We start from the raw sequence: 19264 nt of genomic DNA, 5'->3' as shown, positions 1-19264 counted from the left end.
GGCAGAAGATAGACATGCATATGCAGATGATATTGCTATAGTCACGGAGACAAAAGAAGATCTAGTAGTAGTCCTCAGAACAATGGAAAAAATTCTATGCAATCAGTATGGAGTGAGAATAAACAAGAAAAAGACTAAAGTGATGGTACGCAGTACAGGAGCAGAATATGAACCTTTGAGAATAAGAATTGGAAGAGAGGAGCTGGTAGTGATAGAGGAATTTATTTACCTGGGAAGCAAAATCACAAGAGATGGTAGAAGCCGGAAAGAAATTGCGATCAGAATACAAAAGGCCAAAATTGCATTTAATCGGAGAAGGAACTTACTAACCAACAACAACATCAGTCTGAAAATAAGGAAACGTATCATGAAAGGTTCCATTTGGAGTGTGGCTCTATACGGATGTGAAACTTGGACGATTGGAAGAGAAGAGAGAAGACAGCTAGAGGCCCTGGAGATGTGGTACTATAGAAGGATGATGAAGATCAGCTGGAGAGACAAAGTAACAAATGAAGAGGTGCTTAGAAGAGTACAGGAAACCAGATCTCTGTGGGGGCACATCCAAACAAGAAGAGACAAACTTGTAGGGCACATCCTATGACACAACATCATCATTGGAACAATGGCAGAAGGAGCTATTGAGGGGAGGAATCAGCAGGGACGACCAAGGATATCATACATGCAACAGATCATGAATGACGTTGGATGTAAGACATACGTGGTAATGAAGAAGAGATGAATGGCACTCTGCTGCAAACCAACCTCAGGGTTGAACACTAAAAGAAGAAGACTTTGACTTTTACATCTTTGAAGCTTCCCTTTTATGTATTTCCATGTATTTTCAACATTGTCAGAATTAAATGAAACAATAAGTTCACCGTTACCAGTCACTTGATTAAGTAAACTCATTGTTTCATTTAATGTCAATAACAGTCACAGTAAAGCAGAATCTAAAAATTTTTGCATCATATCAGAGCAAGACCAGTCAGTTGGATAACACATTCTTTACTGTAATTTAAAAACAGTTGTGTTTTATTATACTGGTGACAGGTTTTGAACTACCAAGTTCATTTTCAAACCAGGCCTATTAAAGCTGCATGAATAGTGCTTGGTTATCAGACAGTCAGTTCCTGTATAGGTAATATACACATCATACATAAAAACATGGACCATCAGACCAATTTCACAATGTAGATGTATTAACGAAATGCATTCTAGCTCAACTGCAGTTCACGAATACATCTACATTGTGAAACTAGTCTGACATCCTGTATGTTTAAGTATTGTGTATATTATGAATGTAAGAATTGATTGTCACCTAACCAAGCACTATTAGTGCAGCTATAATAGGCCTGGCTTGAAAATGAACTTGGTACTTCTAAACTAATTGCCTATGAGACTTTATATGGATGTCTCCTAAAGTTAAACAATGGAAAATCCAGAATGGAATGTAACAATATTATCCTCTCCATTTTGGAGAGGAGAGTAAAATGAGCAGAGGAAATCAATGCAAATCAGTTAAACTGAATGAGTCAAACAAAAGCAATGAGAGAGGATGTGAAAATCATGGCACTGAAAAAAGAAGCAGAACATGCACAGAAAATACACAAATGTAACTTGGTATGAACAGTGCTGACTGTGAGAAGTTTAAAATGTTATTCCAGTGATTAAAAGAAAGAGAATGCTGGCCAGATAAAGGAAATTTCTAAAAACATAAATAAGGATGTCCACGAAGGAAATACAACAGAATATTTAGAGAAAGGACTAAGAACAAAGTTAGTGGGAACAGAAGGCAGCATATAGAGTTTGACTGTGGTCGAAATACTTTAAAAAGAGTGCTGAAAAATGACTCAGTTACAATCTTTGTCAGCACTTGATTGAGAAATTCTTCCATATCTGAGGCAAGCACCATTCAGATTTGGTACATGAGACAATTTTGGAAATGTCTTGACTGCAAATGAATTTGTTCACCATTTTATGTTTTGATACATCATCATCATCAGAACACAGCTGTGGTGATAATAGCAAAATAATTAGAAGAAATGCTAATGGAGAAATTTTTTCATTCATGATACAGCAATATCACTTTCAATAAAATACAAAGCAAAGCTCACAAAAGAGAGCACGCATGTCACTGAAAATAAAACTCTCATACCTATGGAGTCAAGTGTTGGGGTTGGGTTGTTTGGGGAAGGAGAGCAGCCAGCAAGGACATTGGTCTCATCGGATTAGGAAAGGATGGGGAAGGAAGTCGGCCATGCCCTTTCAGAGGAACCATCCTGGCATTTGCCTGGAGTGATTGAGGGAAATCACAGAAAACCTAAATCAGGATGGCCGGACGCGGGATTGAATCGTTGAATCGTCGTTCTCCCGAATGCGAGTCCAGTGTCTAAGCACTGCGCCACCTCGCAGTGTCTAACCAGTGCACCACCTCGCTCGGCAGAGGAGTCAAGTGTCAAACTGCCTATGCACCGATAATGTACCAATGAAGAAAACTTTTCACACTTATCTCTTGTATGATAAAGCTGCATGGCAGTGCAAATTTTTTTGTTTTACTCACATATCATTTTTATTTTCAGTAATACTTGTGCAATTTTCCTAGCTTGTAACATCTGGATTGCAAATGGAAAAAACTATTTTTGCTATTTCTGTATTAGCTATACATTGTTCCATACTGTGCCTGTTGTGTAATTTGCACATAATGCTGTCTTCATGTGCATTTGTGCTGTATATAGTGCCCATGTTTACGTGATGCAGATTCTTTTCTAATTTTTATTAGTGTAGCATTTTGATGTGTTACACATGCAACAGCTTGTGTTTGATACACCACTTGAATAGTGATCGTATTTTTTTATATTCAATTTATTTTCTGTATGATTGTTAATACAATTTGGTGTCTACAGTGTTTTCTTCATCGGTAGTCATCAATGCATAGCTAGTTTGGCACTTGACTCCATGGGTATGAGAGTTTTATTTTCAGTGGCTTTTGTGCTCACTTTGTATTTCATTGTAGGAGTAGAAATTACTGTGTTATGGATTTAAAAAAATTTCACGGACATTTCTTATACCACTTCTTCTCACCATAGCTGTGTTATTACGATTACATACATGTTTATCTTGTTTTTCTTTATGCTGCATGCCCTGCTCATCTAGGGTGCCTGCTCAAGGGTTAAAGGTGTGAAAGTGCTTCATGAGTCATGTGTGCATAGCTTGTGTGGTAACAATATTGCCTGCTCAGAGTAGTGAATATTTTATTGTGCAGATCACTGAATGCTGGCCACAACAGTGGATCTGGAAATATGTAAGTTATTACTGTTGACAATTTATGATCCACCAGGAAAAAATATCTTTTATTTTATCAAGCAGCTGGAGAGCATGTTAATCTTCCACAGTAAAATTTATTTTCTTTCTTATAATAATGATAGAGGTCACAGAGTTATTGGTTTCCAGCTTCGGGTTATTTATCACAGTTTAGTTCCCATTAATGATTAAAAGTCATAGAGCAACAACCGTAGATAACTTATTTCTGTACCCATTTTCCTTTAATGATTCATATACAGAAGAGGTAATAAAAGGTTGTGTGTGTTTGTTTGTGTGTGTGTGTGTGTGTGTGTGTGTGTGTGTGTGTGTGTGTGTGTGTGTGTGTGACTGGCTGGTTGTTTTTTTTTTTTTTTTTTCCTCCCAAAGAAGGTATTTATTATTGTTTTGCATTATGTCTTGCCATACCCACTGTACTAGCCTACTTGTTTATCGTACTGTTGCCCTCACAAGTTAAGTGTGGAAGACCTTAAGCATATAATGCACTGCTGTCTTGTTTGGGTCTCTCACGTCCAAACAGTTTCGTGGCCACTCCATTGAGGGTTAAGGGGACATGTCATCATTGATAAACTGACTGTGCTGGAGGTTGCTGTTCAGCAGGCTTTCCAATGCAGCATACATCACAGAAACTTTTTGATCCTGAAGTGGCCTATAATACCACCTTTAGGCATAAAATAATTGGACAACTCCATCTCTGGGGAATCTAGGGATGACTACCCATCTTAATATGGTGCTTCCTGTCAAGGTGCTATTTCAGATACCAAGTTGAGGAAGCCCTGTCAGACTGGTTTCATTAGGTTAATGGTATCACACAAAGCAGAATACTATATTTAACCATGTTTATCATCACCATTGACAGTATCATGTCCACAATAAGAATGACATTACAGCAGTAGTCCTAACAATGAAAGATGTGAAGTGGTTCCTGGGCCTACCACACCTAAAGGAATTAAAAAATGTGATGCACTGAGATTATTAAGCATTCCAAAGTCTTTGCCACAAGTCTTGGGGAGAAGACAGTTCTAAAAGCCTTTCTTGTGTTTCTGGCTAGGCTACTCATCATTTAGACTTATACGTTTGAAGACCACTGACACTACCCACTGTGAGGCGATCAGAGTGACCACAGATGCCTTCAGTGCCAAACACACATTGAAGCATCTGTGCTGTGCATGGTAACATCCGTTGTCCACTTCAACAGCAACCTCTCATAGTGTACGCCTGTAGGTTCTTGTCCGATCGGGACAGGCACCGGTGTTGTATAAAATTGAATTACTGTCCAAATTGCAGTTCTCAGATTGGACCAGAATCACCTACTGCTCAGTTTGCTGATGAGACCCAAGGCTGTTTTTCATTCATGAAATACAAAACTGACTGTACTTTTAAAATCTCAATTTATAACATTTAAAATTAGCACACTAACTATGTGCCAGTCTAACCAGGAATATGATCTATACTGTCCTGTAATTTCTCTTTATTGCTTGACAGATGAGTTCTACACCTCTGACACAGAGGTAAACTGCAATCTTGAGAGTGCTGGTGTGGATGATACATATCACAGATATTGTCACACCCTGAATGCATGGCAATGAATACCAGTGCTTGTGGAAAATCAGGTAATGAATTTGTGGGTTTACCAGCCAAGGCCTGCACAGTACATACATTGTGACACAATGTAAAGTGCCCCCTACACACAGTGACTTCATTATTGAGGTACAGAGCCAGGCATTGTTGGCAAAAAGTGATTAACAAGTTGTGAATGGTAAAGCAAACCATCAAAGTCCTATTAACATGTCTTCATATTAGACACTGTCCTGTGAATCATGGACTACTTCTTCAGCACCTGACTGCAAGGTCTGTTCAAAAAATTCCAGAACTTTGTCCACAAAATTTTATACACTTACAATTTACTTATTGTGCATGGTCTCCTCCACAGTTGATACACCACTCCCAATGCCACTTTCACTTCCAGAAGCAGTCTTGGTACACCTTTGCTGGGTCACATGAAGTGTCATCTGCAAATTATCTTTTATCTAGTCTATCATTGCAAATCTTCACCCTTTTAATGGGTTTTTCAACTTTGGACATAAAAAGAACTACACAAGGGCCAGGTCTGGATAGTACAGAGGATGAGGCAGCACAGTGATTTAATTTTTTGTTCCATAGTCGCAAACCAACAGGGATGAATGTGTAGGTGCATTATCATCATGCAAGAGCCATGAATTGTCTCACCACATTTCAGGCCATTTCCTTCTCACAGGTATCACAACATGTTTCAATAGTACCATCAGTTTGTCCAGATTGAACCTTGGTTTCAAAATCTAATCCGTAGACACGTCTCATCACAAGTTATTAATCTCTTACAAAACATCTCATTCTCATTTGAGCAATCCTAAGGCTCTTTGCAGATTGCGAGGTGAAGGTCTTTCTAGTCTTGACTCATGAGCCATTGCAATACGATGCATTCCAAGTTGCTGTATCTTGATTTCGTAACATGATCCAACTGAAATGTTACTTTCTTGTGCAGTCTTTTTGATAGTCATCAAATGGTAGACATTGAATGGTGTCCTGAACGAGGGTGATCTTTAACTTCCATCCAGGCATTTTTAAACCGTGTGAACCATTCATAACACCAAGTATGGCTTAAACATTCATCACTGTAGGCTTTCTGCATCATTTGGTGTGTCCATGTAACGGTTTTCTTGAGTTTCACACAAAATTTAATGCAGACACATTGCTCCTTTAACTCTGCCATCTTGAAATTCGCAAACCTTGCGACACAATGTTCTACTCAATACAGTAGTGAACAATAAGTGAGAGACATACAACAATGAAACTTCCAGCAGTTACACATTAAATACAGGCATATGCAGGGATGCCAATCACATTTCACTCCAAAACATCATTGGCACTAAATTACAAATGTTCCAGAATTTTTTAACAGACCTCATAAGTACAGTTAAGAGAGCTCAAAACATGGGAGAAGGTGACCTTGATGACTCATGGTATACAATGGCGCACACTTATATTGAGGTACAAACAAGTACACTGAAAACCATGTGAAGCTCTGCATTCTCGGTGCCCAGTGCGTACTATTCGGATAAGCCATGGAGGCATTATCAGGAACTGATTTCTTTGAGTTCTCTGCAGTTGTTGAGCTGTTATAGATCACAATGGTATCCCAGCACTGACAGTGCCTCCAGTCTAGCAACCCTGCTGCCATCCTTAACATGAAAACTAATGCCATGTACTGCTACACTGGTGTGCACATAAGAAGGCAGGTGGTAGTATGTTTTGCAATGTACCATACAAAGCTCCAGCCAGCAGTGTCATTCTGCTACACCTGTCTTGTGTGTTGTCCAGGATGTGTGTACAGCATTTAGTGTTGATTTTCATATTAATTTAGATATCGTACTGAGCCAGTCTAATGTGCAGCAGGGGTAACATAAAGCAAACACGACAAGTATTGTGTTAAGAGGTGTTGTCAATAGTTTTCCTGGCATATAAATTGTTCTAGGGACAGAAGCAGTCTTCCAAAGTGGCACTTACCTCAGTGTTGCCATTTACCAGGGTAGCCAACAGCTAGAGAAAGACAGAGAGCCCATAGGCAATACCACAAAGTATTCTCCATCTTTCTCTGTACTGAATGCATCTTGTACCCCCCTTCGTATGTGCACATCACTGTAGAAAATTCAGTTGCTCATGAGTGTACTTTTATTTTTCTTTTTGGGAAAGAAGAGAATAAATAGACTGTTAATATGATCTACTTTTATCAATATTTTAACATTTATTCTTTCTTTTGCAGCCATAGATCTGCAAAACTGTGGAATAACAAATCAAGGTGCCCAGGAAATTCTTAAGTTGCTGAAAGTTAATACTATTTTGACTGTTGTTGACATAAGAAATAATCATGATGTGAATGGTGATTTGCTAAATGCTATAAAAAAACAGTTGGCTGAAAACAGTTCAAGAAATGTAGAAGATAAACAGGAGGTATACCTAAATAACTTAAAATTAAATCTCATAGCTTTTTTTAATGGTGATAAATTATTAAAACCTTCAGCATTGTTTACCAAAAATGTTCTAGAAACAGATTCACACAAACAAAATTCTGAACAGAAGATTAAATGTGAAAGGTGTTATTTAAAAGCTTTGTTCTTGCTGGTCAAAACAATTGGAATAATAGAGCTGAGGTAGAGGGGGAGGGGATGACAGCACACTTAAAGAAAATATGTCTTGAACATTTTAGACTTGGTTAAATTTATGTCATTAAATGTAGTTTTAAGAGAAAGTAAGACTGCTGTCAGTTTGGACAAACTTCCACTCATAGTTGAAGCATTCCGATTTATGCAAAGGCTGTAGCGCGAGTGCTATCCCCGAAGTAACCATAGGTGCTGCCTGAGACTGCAGCCAGCCCATGACGGCATCTTGAAGTTCTTCACTGCAGGCAAACTACTGAATGCCAAGCCACCTTGTCATGTGCACAAAGAAGTGAAAGTTGGTTGGAGCCAGTATGATCTGCAAGGAGGATGTTCAAAAATGAACTGTTTCATCAATTCTTGTGTTCCATAAAATTTCACATTGCCTGATGTCCATAATTTTCTGCCACAATATTTCAACACAGAGCCTTACGATACAGGTGACAGTACACTGAGTTCCCCTATTTAAAGTCTCATCAGCATCTGCGGGGTATACAGAATTGTCATTTCTTAATGATTACCTGAGCGCAAGTGCTTCTACTACAAGTTGCATGCTGCTGAGAGAGTCTTCCTTGGTGAAAATTTGGCTCATCAATGTCAGATCAATCGTCTTCATGCAGTAACACTGCATTCATGCCAGCTACAGAGAGCTGAGTGCAAAGCTTTTCTGACAGTATTCTCTACAGAATCCAACTGGAAACCTGGATCCCAATTGGTAAGTGTCTCAGGCAGTCATTTTCTACTGATTCATTGATAATGGAGTTCCAGAAGTCACAATTTTTGTTGCATTGGATTTTGTCAACTGATCAGCTGAAATACAGTGTTCAGCAATAGTGGATTTGCTTGAAGGAGGTGAGTATGCCACTGGTGTTCCACAATGTGCTCCAGGAATTGGGTGTCATTTGCCCTATCATGATTTGCTGCATTCGCAGGGAATTTTACAAACACCTGCTTTATCTTACTGAAAGTTATATTTGACTGACCCCAAAAGCACTGAGATTTTTGGTGGATAAATATAGGTCACTTTAGCCTTATGCTTTTGAAGTCCTGACTAGTTTTGGGGAAACATTTACAGTCTATGGCAGGTAGTCTTTTGTCTTTAAGGCCTCATCATTATACTCTTCCTTGTCCTACCATTTATATGTCTGTAGCATTTTCTGTATCTTCTGGCAATATAATGTAAATGTATAGATAAAAATCTACTCACCAAGCAGCAACAGGAGAACATACACACAAAAAGGTTTAACTTTTGCAAGATTTGGAGCCAGTGGCTCCTTCTTCTGGTACAGTGGCTCTTTCTTCTGGCAGAAGAGTTGAGGGGGAAGGAAGTGAGGTGAAGGAAAAGGACTGGAAAGGTTTAGGAAAATGGGTCAATTTCAGAAAAAGTCACCCAGGACCCTGGGTCAGGGGAGACCTACTAAACGGGGTGAGAAGGAAATACTCTTCTCATCCTGTCCAGTAAGTCTCCCCTGACCTGAGGTTCTGGGTGACTTTTTCTGAAATTGACCCCTATTCCTAAACCTCTTCAGTCCTTTTCCTTCACCTCTCTTCCTTCCCCTTCGACTCTTCTACCAGGAAAGGAGCCACTGGCTCCAAAAGCTTGCAAAGGTTAAACACCTTTTTGTGTGTATGCGTGTTCTCATGCCAATGCTCGGTGAGTGGATTTTTTTATGTATCCATTTACATTATATTGTCAATAATTGACTAGTTTTGTATCTTCTGAGATGAATATTAATTTACATGTCATCTGCATCCGATATGGTATGGGCTTGATGAATCAGTGTTCACAGTGCCCACTGTTTCTACCAAATTGCAATTGATTTGGAAACTGTTAAGCCAGTGTTTGTTCCTCAAAATCTTCCATAAAAAAATGTTTGGCCCCCAGAGGACATAAGACTCCCAGAGGACATTGTGACACTGTGAGATTGTTCATAAAACTCATTGTTAAATAAAACAGGGTGCTCAGACAATGCTCTTATATTAGCTACAACCCTATCACTGATGACATGAAGCTACCCTAACACAGAAACTTTCATAAAAAAGAGGACAACATCGGTCCTAACCAATACATCATAGCATTTCAGCTTATGTGAATTGAGTTTGCTGATAAAATCGGTAGAAGTTATTATAACTGTGGACATTTGTGTAAAATGGATCTGAGTACAGATGCCAAGTACTTAGTCATATTAAAGTTGGCTGCTGAAATATTGCTCATAACAGATCATAGGCTCACCTTGTGGATGTAGGCTGTCCACACAGCCTAGGTGGAACTGAAGTATGTGGTCTTAGTCTCTCAGTAGGCTCCTTTGGTAGAAACCCAGAAGTCAAAAGTTCCATTGTTTCTCTCATCACACTTAGATGGGTCATTATTGATCTAGTGATATGTTGAATTAAATAATCAAACATCGTTCTTATTAATATAGTCCTCTCATGGCATGATCATTGTAGCTTTACCTTTAACCACTTTGAGTACAGTGGTATTTACATCTGTTGTGGAGGATTGCCCTCTCCAAATGCAGAATGTTACTTTTCGGTGGTGCGGCATTCACCAACACGTGGTGAGACTCCTGATGAATTTCCTCTGTTGCATCTGTTACAGGAGGTTGGAAGGGGCATCCAGCAATTCACTCGAACTTTCATGGAACAGGCTGTATGCCAGAAAAGTTTTAAATTCCGCATTGATTCTTGTGTTTGCTAGACAATGTGTGGCAGAACATTGTCGTGTCAATACTTGATGGTGTCACTGTTTCCAGTTCTGTCAATAGAGCTCCTTCCACATCACAATGGAAAAGAGAGAAGCTTGTTATCCATGAAGTTTTATAATCTCAAAAAGGAGTTTTGTGACTCACTGAGTACAGAGCTTGTGTTACGTTCATTATTTAGCCACAGACTCATACAAAATGCCTGGAGAAATCTGTGAAAAGTTGTCCTAGAAATGAGAGACCGTGAAATGTTTGTTAGCACAATTTTATATGAATTTTCTGCACTAGTTCATTGCGGACTACAGATGGATGACCACTTCTGTTATAATCTTGAATATTTACCCCTTCCCTCTTAAACAGACACCACCATTGGTGTGCAGTATCTTCACTCATAGCATTTGACCCATATATAGCACAAATTTTTGTGAAGAAAATCAAGAACTTTGAGGATTTTTTTTTTGCCACTAAAACTATTTTATAGTTTGATTTCACATTTGGTGTCATCTTCATTTACTGTTCACTTTGAAAAACTTCTCTGCTATTGCAGCTGTAAGCACACTGCCCTACTGTGTGAGTCAGCGTATTGACTGTTTCACTTCCCTCACTGCTTTCCATACTATTTAAAAACATAGACTACTTTCCAGGTAACCCATATAATAACTATTATTCACAATAGCATTTGTTAAGTGCTAATGCAAGATTATATTGTCTTGATGTAGTGGTGCAACCTATCAGCATTACAAACTTGATGCGATATTTTAATGTTTATGTACAGAGGAGACTTAATGTTCACCTGTTCCATTTCTAGGATGACTTACCACTAATGTACTTTGCTAAGTTTGGAATTAAATGTGATGTGCTTTCCCTCATTTGCATGGCAGTATATGTGCATACAAAATCTCTCTCTCAAACATACTAATATAGTGCTGGGGATGAAATTTAGAATCCTTAAAATGTTATTTTAACACTTTTCTGCACATTTTAAAAGAGTGAATACAACGTTTGTGCAGGGAACAAAATAAAACTCTTATCACACGACATTTCAAAATCTATGGTTCTGATTTTTTTTTGTACCGGTGTATACTGTCACAAATCAAGCACTGTGTGTGTGTGTGTGTGTGTGTGTGTGTGTGTGTGTGTGTGTGTGTGCGCGCGCGCGCTGCGCGCGCAATTATGAGGTGCTATTTAATAAATGAGTAATGGCAGAAGACTGTATTGGAGGATTATATAAGCCGAGACACAGAGGTACTGGCAAAAGTTGCTCACAGAAAACCACTATAAATGAAAACAAATTTTGAATTTTAACACAGTTGTGTAGTGAACTTAAGTAGAATAGGCTTCTTTATAGTGCTGTAGAGGATCTTAACAATACCAGAGAGGGAAAGTTGCTACTCACCATACAGCGGAGATGCTGAGTCGCGATAGGCACAACAAAAAAATTCACACAATTATAGCTTTCTGTCATTAAGGCCATTGTCAGCAACACACACACACACACACACACACACACACACACACACACACACACACACACACACACAGTCTACAGTCTCAGAGAACTGAAACCACACTGCGAGCAGCAGCACCAGTGCATGATGGGAGTGGTGACTGGGGGGGAGAGGGGGGGGGGTAAGGAGGAAGCTGGGGTGGGGAGGGGAAGGGATAGTATGGTGGGAGTGGTGGACAGTGATGTGTTGCAGTTTAGGCAGAGGGCAGGAGAGAGAGGAGAGGAGGGGGGGGGGGGGGGTAAGCAGCAGAGAGGAGAGAAAGAAAAAGAAATTAAAAGAGGGTGTGGCGGTGAAATGACAACTGTGTAGTGGAGGAGGGGGGTGTGGATGGGTGAGGACAGTGGCTAATGAAGGTTGAGGCCAGGAGGGTTACAGGAAAATAGAATGTGTTGCAGGGAAAGTTCCCACCTGCGCAATTCAGAAAAGCTGGTGCTGGTTGGAAGGATCCATATGGCACAGGCTGTGAAGCAGTCATTCAGATGAGGGGTGTCATGTTTGGCAGCGTGTTCAGCTACAGGATGGTCCACCTCTTTTTTGGCCATAGTTTGTCAGTGGCCGTACATGCGAACAGACAACTTTTTAGTTGTCATGCCTATATAGAATGCAGGACAGTGGTTGCAGCTTAGTTGTAAATCACATGACTGATTTCACAGGTAGCCCTGCCTTTGGTGGGATAGGTGATGTTAGTGACTGGACTGGAGAAGGTGGTGATAGGAGGATGTATGGGACAGGTCTTGCATCTAGGTCTATTACAGGGGTATGAGCCATGAGGTAAGGGATTGGGAGCAGGGTTGTGTAAGGATGGACGAGTATATTGTGTAGGTTGCGGTAGATGGCGAAATACCATGGTAGGATGGGTGGGAAGGATAGTGGGTAGGACATTTCTCATTTCAGGGCAGACTTTTAAGAGGTAATCGAAACCCTGGTGGAAAATGTAATTCAGTTTCTCCAGTCCCGGGTAGTACTGAATTACGAGGGGAATGCTCCTCTGTGGCCGGACTGGGGACTTCGGGAGTTGGTGAGAGACTGTAAAGATAAGGCACGGGAGATTTGTTTTTGCACAAGGATGGAAGGATAATTACAGTCAGTGAATGCTTCAGTGAGACCCTCGGTATATTTTGAGAGGGACTGCTCGTCACTGCAGATGTGACGACACGGGTGGCTAGGCTGTACGGAAGGGACTTCTTGGTATGGAATGGGTGGCAGCTGTCGAAGTGGTGGTATTTCTGGTGGTTAGTAGGTTCGATATGGACAGAGGTATTGATGTAGCCATTTCTGTGGTGGAGGTAAACATCTAGGAAGGTGGCTTGTTGGGTTGAGTAGGACCAGGTGAAGCAAATGGGGGAGAAGTTGTTGAGGTTCTGGAGGAATGTGAACAAGGTGACCTCACCTTCAATCCAGATATCAAAGATGTCATCAATGAATCTGAACTAGGTGAGGGGTTTAGGATTCGGGGTTTTTAGGAAGGATTCCTCTAGATGGCCCAGAATAGGTTAGCATAGGACGGTACCATGCATGTGCCCATAGCCGTACCTTGGATTTGATTGTAGGTAATGTCTTCAAAGGAGAAGTAATTGTGGGTGAGGATATAGTTGGTCATGGAGACTAGGAAGGAGGTTGTTGGTTTGGAGTCCACAGGGCGTCTGGAAAGGTAGTGTTCGATAACAGTAAGGCCACGGCATTGGGAATGTTAAGAGTACAGGGAGGTGGCATCAATAGTGACAAGCAGAGCACCGTGTGGTAAAGGTTGAGGAAATGGTTGGTATCTTTTATATAGGAGGATAGGTTACGGGTAATAGGGTTTTGTTGTGCCTATCACGACTCGGCATCTCCGCTATATGGTGAGTAGCAACTTTCCTTCTCTGGTACTGTTACATTCCATACTGGATTTTCCATTGTGGTGATCTTAAGTAGAACAGGCTTCTTTATGGTCATTATAATATGTTTTGTCTCTTGACATTTAAAATTCCAGCAATAAATTTAGCATCAGTTTTTTCAATTTAATGAGTTTTTCAACAAGTGATGTGGGTTGATTTCGATTAAGTAACACTGCAAAAAGCAGACAGTGGAAAGTCCAGGTTGGAAATCAACAATATTGTGAAGAGGACAGATTGCTACCCACCATAAAGGTGACACATTGAGTTGCCGACAGGCAAGAAGAAAAGACTGTTATATATTAGGTGTTGGCCAAAGCCTTCAGAAAAGAGAAATGCACACACATTCACACAAACAGATGTGCGTGCGCACACGAGCACACGCGCGCGCGCGCGCGCGCGCGCGCGCGCTCGCGCGCGCGCACACACACACACACACACACACACACACACACACACACACACACACACACACACACACACACACACACAAAAATAAAACCACTACCTCTGGTCACTTTGGCGACTCTGGCAGTCTGTCCTTTTCATGGTACATTAACATTGCAAAATTGTAGAGGGAGACAAAGTCTTTATTGGTGTAGGCAGGTTCAAAAAGATGCAAGTTGTTGTAGTTACGCAGAGATGAAGAGCTTACAGAAGATAGACTAGCCTGGAGAGTTGCATCAAACAAGTCTTTTGACTGATGATCACTACATCAATAACAAACAAGGCAACAAAATGCTCAAAAGTAACTGAGATGAGTAGTTCTAGTATGTGAGATCCTTTTGGATTTCTGAAAAATGCAATGCATCCTTGGATGTATTAGCTGGCAAGGATAGTAACGACATACATGAGGTGTTCCTTTTATATTGCAGAAGAAACTGCCCTTATCCTAAGTGTGAGTCATAAGTTGCGAAGCCTCAACCTGTCGCTGCAATTTCAGCCCCTTGGCATCATATTAACTAACCTGGATATTTCATGTCCCAGATGATTCTAGATTGTTCTAAGAACTATTTGTGTACTGTTATTGCAAAACTTTTCCATGTTTATGTTTATTCACACATCAAGTACTGTAAATCCCATCTAGAACAAACTTTTCCACAAGTGGAGAACAAATTAAGTTATACATTAATTGGAAGAAGCAGCCTCTGTAGGTTACTTCTGTAAAGAATATGAACAACAAATTATGAGTAGTGTCAATCTACTCATATGACAGTTATGGGATTACTTCTAAATTAGTTTCGCATAATACTGCCTATGTCTATGAATATTTAGCAAAAAATAACCACTTGGGAAATACATCACTTCTCGTCTTATACTATTGTCTGCTATTCTCATCCAATACTTCACCACTATCAGCCTCTTAGATATTGGCAAAGTCAGTATCTGTTTAAACATCATCTTCTTCTTCCTTCTCTACTCTTTCTATTGAGATATCAATGCCAGTTTCTCTTATTTTCTTATATTTTATTAAGGATACTAAATACAATCACTTCGCTTCTTAACTAATTTCATAATTTTGAAATCTGTTCTTATAACCCACTGCCATTGTCTTATGAAGTTCCACTGTTGTTTCTTTTCTTGTTTCATTTTTAAGACATGTTATTTATTGTTCCATATGTATTCCCGAACTTTGCTAACTTCTTCTCTATGTCTTCGACATTTTATTATTAACCACAGTGTTTGTCTGTACAGGATGTTTTCCATTAAAAGCCATTGATTTTGTCTTCTTTTCTGATATCATCAAATGGTACCTTTCACAAATCTTGTCTAATAAATGCATTTCCCTGCTCTGTCAACAGTGTGGCATTGTTTACTTACAAAAGGCAATGCAAGTGTATGTTTCTCTTAACCCTAACCCACCCCATTAAAAATCTCTTTCCATTTCTGGATTGTATTATCTAACTAAATGTTAAGAAGTGTAGGTGAAACACTGTGCCATTGTCTAACTCCTTTGTTTGTGGATATAAGCTTTATTAGACCACCATTTATATTTAAAATTACAGTGTGTGTTTGTGCAGACTTCTTAAAAATTTTAAGATGTTGTGGATATCCTCCTTTCCTCATAATGCTCGACAGTTTCATCCTATCAACATTATTAATAAAATCAGTTAATGCTAAATAGGTTTCCATATTATGCTCTGTCTATTTTCTAGGTATTTGTTTAATTATAAATACTGCATCTGTTGCCGCCCTGTGCCTCCAAAATCCCATTTGTCTTTCACGTAGTAAACTCTCTCTTATGATCATTAACCACTTGTTCACTAGTCATGCATAAACTCTGCATGCAGTGTCCAGTAAGTTGGTTCCTCTGTAGTTCTCACAGTTATTGTGGTTGCCTTTTTTTAAATAGTGATATTATCTTTGTTTGTGGCCATGTTTCTGGAATGCTCCATTCCTCCAGGTCATATTAAATGAATGCAGTGATCTCTGTAGTAGAGTGCCTCCGTATTTTATCAGCTCAGTATTTATGTCATCTCTACTAACTTTTCGCTTTCTGTGAAGTTGAGGGCTTCTCTTAATTCACTCATACATGAAACATGTACACATTCTGTTTCAGTTTCATCCTCTTTATTCTCTGTGGAGCCTGTTACTTCATACTACAAGTTCTTCAACTGTTTTATCCATTCTACTTCATGGATGTTATTTATTTGAGCAACTTCTTTTTCTGTGTGATTGAGAGTATTCATAGTTTTATAATATCTCATTCCTCTTCCACGAATATCGTCTTCTATTACCCTTCTAAACGTACGCCAAGACTCTTGATGAGCTCATTTCACTGCTTGATTTGCTGCAGTTCATATGTAAATTTCACTACTCTTCTATGTTGGTTCACTGTTTTTTCTTTGTAACTTTATGAGAGTCTGTAGTCCAAATTTCTAACCCTTTCTCCACTCTTATCTTTTTCTCAAAGCTTCTTAGCTGCTTTTCTAAATGCAGTTTCTATATTTTTCCATTCTTCTCTATTTCTTTCACTTCTTTTTTCTGTTCTAGTTCTTCTTAAGTCTCCTCTGGTACAGATCTTGTATACTGTGAAACTTCCAAGCACTTGCCTGTGAAAGGCAAAGGCCCTGAGTTCGAGTCTCGGCCCGGCACACAGTTTTGATCTGCCAGGAAGTTTCATATGAGCGCACACTCCGCTGCAGAGTGAAAATCTCATTCTTGTATACTGCGTTCATTCTACAGAATGTAGATATGCTTTGTAGATTTCTTCCTTTATTTTTTCTTGTGTCATCTTTTTATTCTTTCTCCATTTGGTGTAAATACTAAATCCATTTGAGCTATTGTCAAGGAATGGTCAGGAGCTATGTCATATCCCCCATACACTCTTGTGACTCTTATGTTGCCTTCTGATTTTTCATTACTGACAGTGTGCTCAGTAAGAGACATAAATCCTTGAGGTGACCATGTATACTTACAACCATCTTTAGTTTGTTAAAATAAACAAAATCTCTAAGTGATCTTCCATTGTTATTTATTACGTTTCCTCCCATCAGTCCCACAATCTATAGGATACATTTTCTCCCTACCTCTGCTGTTAAATCACCTGTCAGTATTATTTGATACTTATTGTTATGCATGTCTAAAATTGATTGCAGTTTGTCAAGGAAATCTATAGATTCTTTTTTTCTCCCCTTCCTCAGGTGCGTAAACTGCAATGATGGCCAAGTTTTGTCTCTCCTCTTTGACAGATAAAACTATAACTATTTGAAAACTGTAATTCTTTCATTTATGTAACTGTACCCTCTACTTCTCTTCTTCAGTCTCTTATGTATGTAAATTGGGCTGCTTTAAAATTTCTGCCAGCACTTCTTTTCCTAGACCTCTAAAGTCCTTTTTCTTCACCCCTCTTCCTTCCTCTTCAACCCTTCTGCCTGAAGAAGGAGGAGGCATTGACTCCGAATGCTTGCCAATTACAACCGTCTTTTATGTACGTGTTTTTCCACCACTTGGTGAGTAGATTTTTTATCTATCCAAAATGGAAAATAGTTTTTTTCTTACTGCCGATTCATGGGAAATCTGTTGCCCACAGTGCTTTTGAAGAACAATGCAATATGTAGGCACTTGAAGTTTGTAGTGTGGATTGTTCATAGAAATCGTAGCATACTACATATCATGGGAACATTTGTTTGTGAAGTTTGGAGACTTTTTGCATCTGTTTAGTAACATTTGTTTCTTAGGCAATATGCACTGTTTTGTTCTCTGTCTCTGCATCACTACATATATGTTACTGTTCACAGAGCACCCGATTTGCTTACTGTATGTTTGACATAGAACAATATCTCTATCAGTAACAAAGGTGTCATCTGTTGTAATATAAGCTGACAATTTTGATGCAATGGAAGTTATCATGTGTACAAATAGTAATGAACTCTTAAGAAGAACTGTCTAGCAAATTTTTCTTGATACACACACTCCCTAGTTATGAATCAGTAGAAGTTGCTAGTAAGTGGAAAACAATGGGCTGCCAATCTTGACAGGACACAAAGCTCTTTGTGACACACAATAATGTTTTGCTTTTCAGAACTTAAATTTGCATCTTAGAAAGTTACTGTTAATTCCTCACATAGCCAGGATGGAGACAAGCTATCTTAAAGTTTTACATAAAGTTTTTTTTTTAATCAAATCTTTTAACAGTCAAGACTGAAGGTGATGACTAGTTTCCGTTGATTATAAAGCCATCTTCAGCTCTGGAATAATAACAGAAAATTGCCGTAAGTTAGAGTACCAGAAGGAATTACTCCAAGCGCACTTATATCAGCAAAAGGTCAATTACCTACTGGTTATAAAAACTTGTAGTGTCTGCACATAGGATAAGACTAAGAGACAACATCTGGATCGCAATGGATGCTCATGTAAGAGAGAGCTCTCAATAGAATAATGGCATACACCATCAAGATAAAATATTAGGGATATTTCTTCAATATTTATCGTGATGATTTATAAATACATAGTTTGTCTTTTCACTGTATTTTTTTAAAATTTCCTTTTATTCTACTTACTGGTCATGTGATCCATGCCCTCTAGACATTTGTGGCTGTGACCACATCACTTCTACTTCGCCCAGCCCATGACCTCAGATGTCAGGGTACATCTTACTTGTAATGGCATTGCACTCATCTTGCAGCCTTGTTAATGTGTTCTTCTATTTAATTATTTGCTGTATAATATAAAGATATTTATTCTACGTGTCGGTTTGATTTTTGTGGCCGTCTCTTCTCCATTGCCCACCCCATAGTCATATGTCGGACTAGGACACACTCACCTGTGGAGTATTAGTGTTGCATTCATTTTGCAGTCTAGTCTACAGTGTCTTCTATTTAATTATTTATTCTACATCCCTTTCTTTCCTCCTTGATGGCATGTAATTGTATCACATATTGATGGTCAATATAATATTTTACATATTCACCTTATGTGCATATATTTTTCTTAACTTTTATTTTGTGTTATGATGTTGGCTGGATATTGTTTAATCAATTCTTTTTCCACTGTTAAATGATGTGTTTTATTACTATATTACATGCTCTTATTTATTGCTACTATGTTTACTCATTCACCACTTTTTATTATGCTGCTTTTTCTTTGTGGACCTGTGTGAGCATGCATAGCTGACTAGTTTGCTTACAACTGTGAGCGAATCACACTCTACTAGACCCACAAGT

At 39.0% G+C, this 19264-nt stretch overlaps 1 protein-coding gene across 1 annotated transcript in view; it reads left to right on the top strand.

Annotated features, from left to right (window-relative positions):
- Positions 1 to 19264, top strand: part of LOC126335425 (centrosomal protein of 78 kDa-like) — a 122452-nt gene that overhangs the window by 67365 nt on the left and 35823 nt on the right. The window contains exon 6 of the mRNA XM_049998702.1: positions 7121 to 7308. Coding sequence (XP_049854659.1) covers positions 7121 to 7308 — 188 coding nt within the window. The remainder of the gene's footprint in view (positions 1 to 7120; positions 7309 to 19264) is intronic.

This window comes from Schistocerca gregaria, chromosome 2, assembly GCF_023897955.1.
Source record: "Schistocerca gregaria isolate iqSchGreg1 chromosome 2, iqSchGreg1.2, whole genome shotgun sequence".
NCBI classification, from domain to species: Eukaryota; Metazoa; Arthropoda; class Insecta; order Orthoptera; family Acrididae; genus Schistocerca; species Schistocerca gregaria.
The sequence above is the reverse complement of the archived record's forward strand: the minus strand, read 5'-3'. Positions and strand labels throughout refer to the sequence as shown.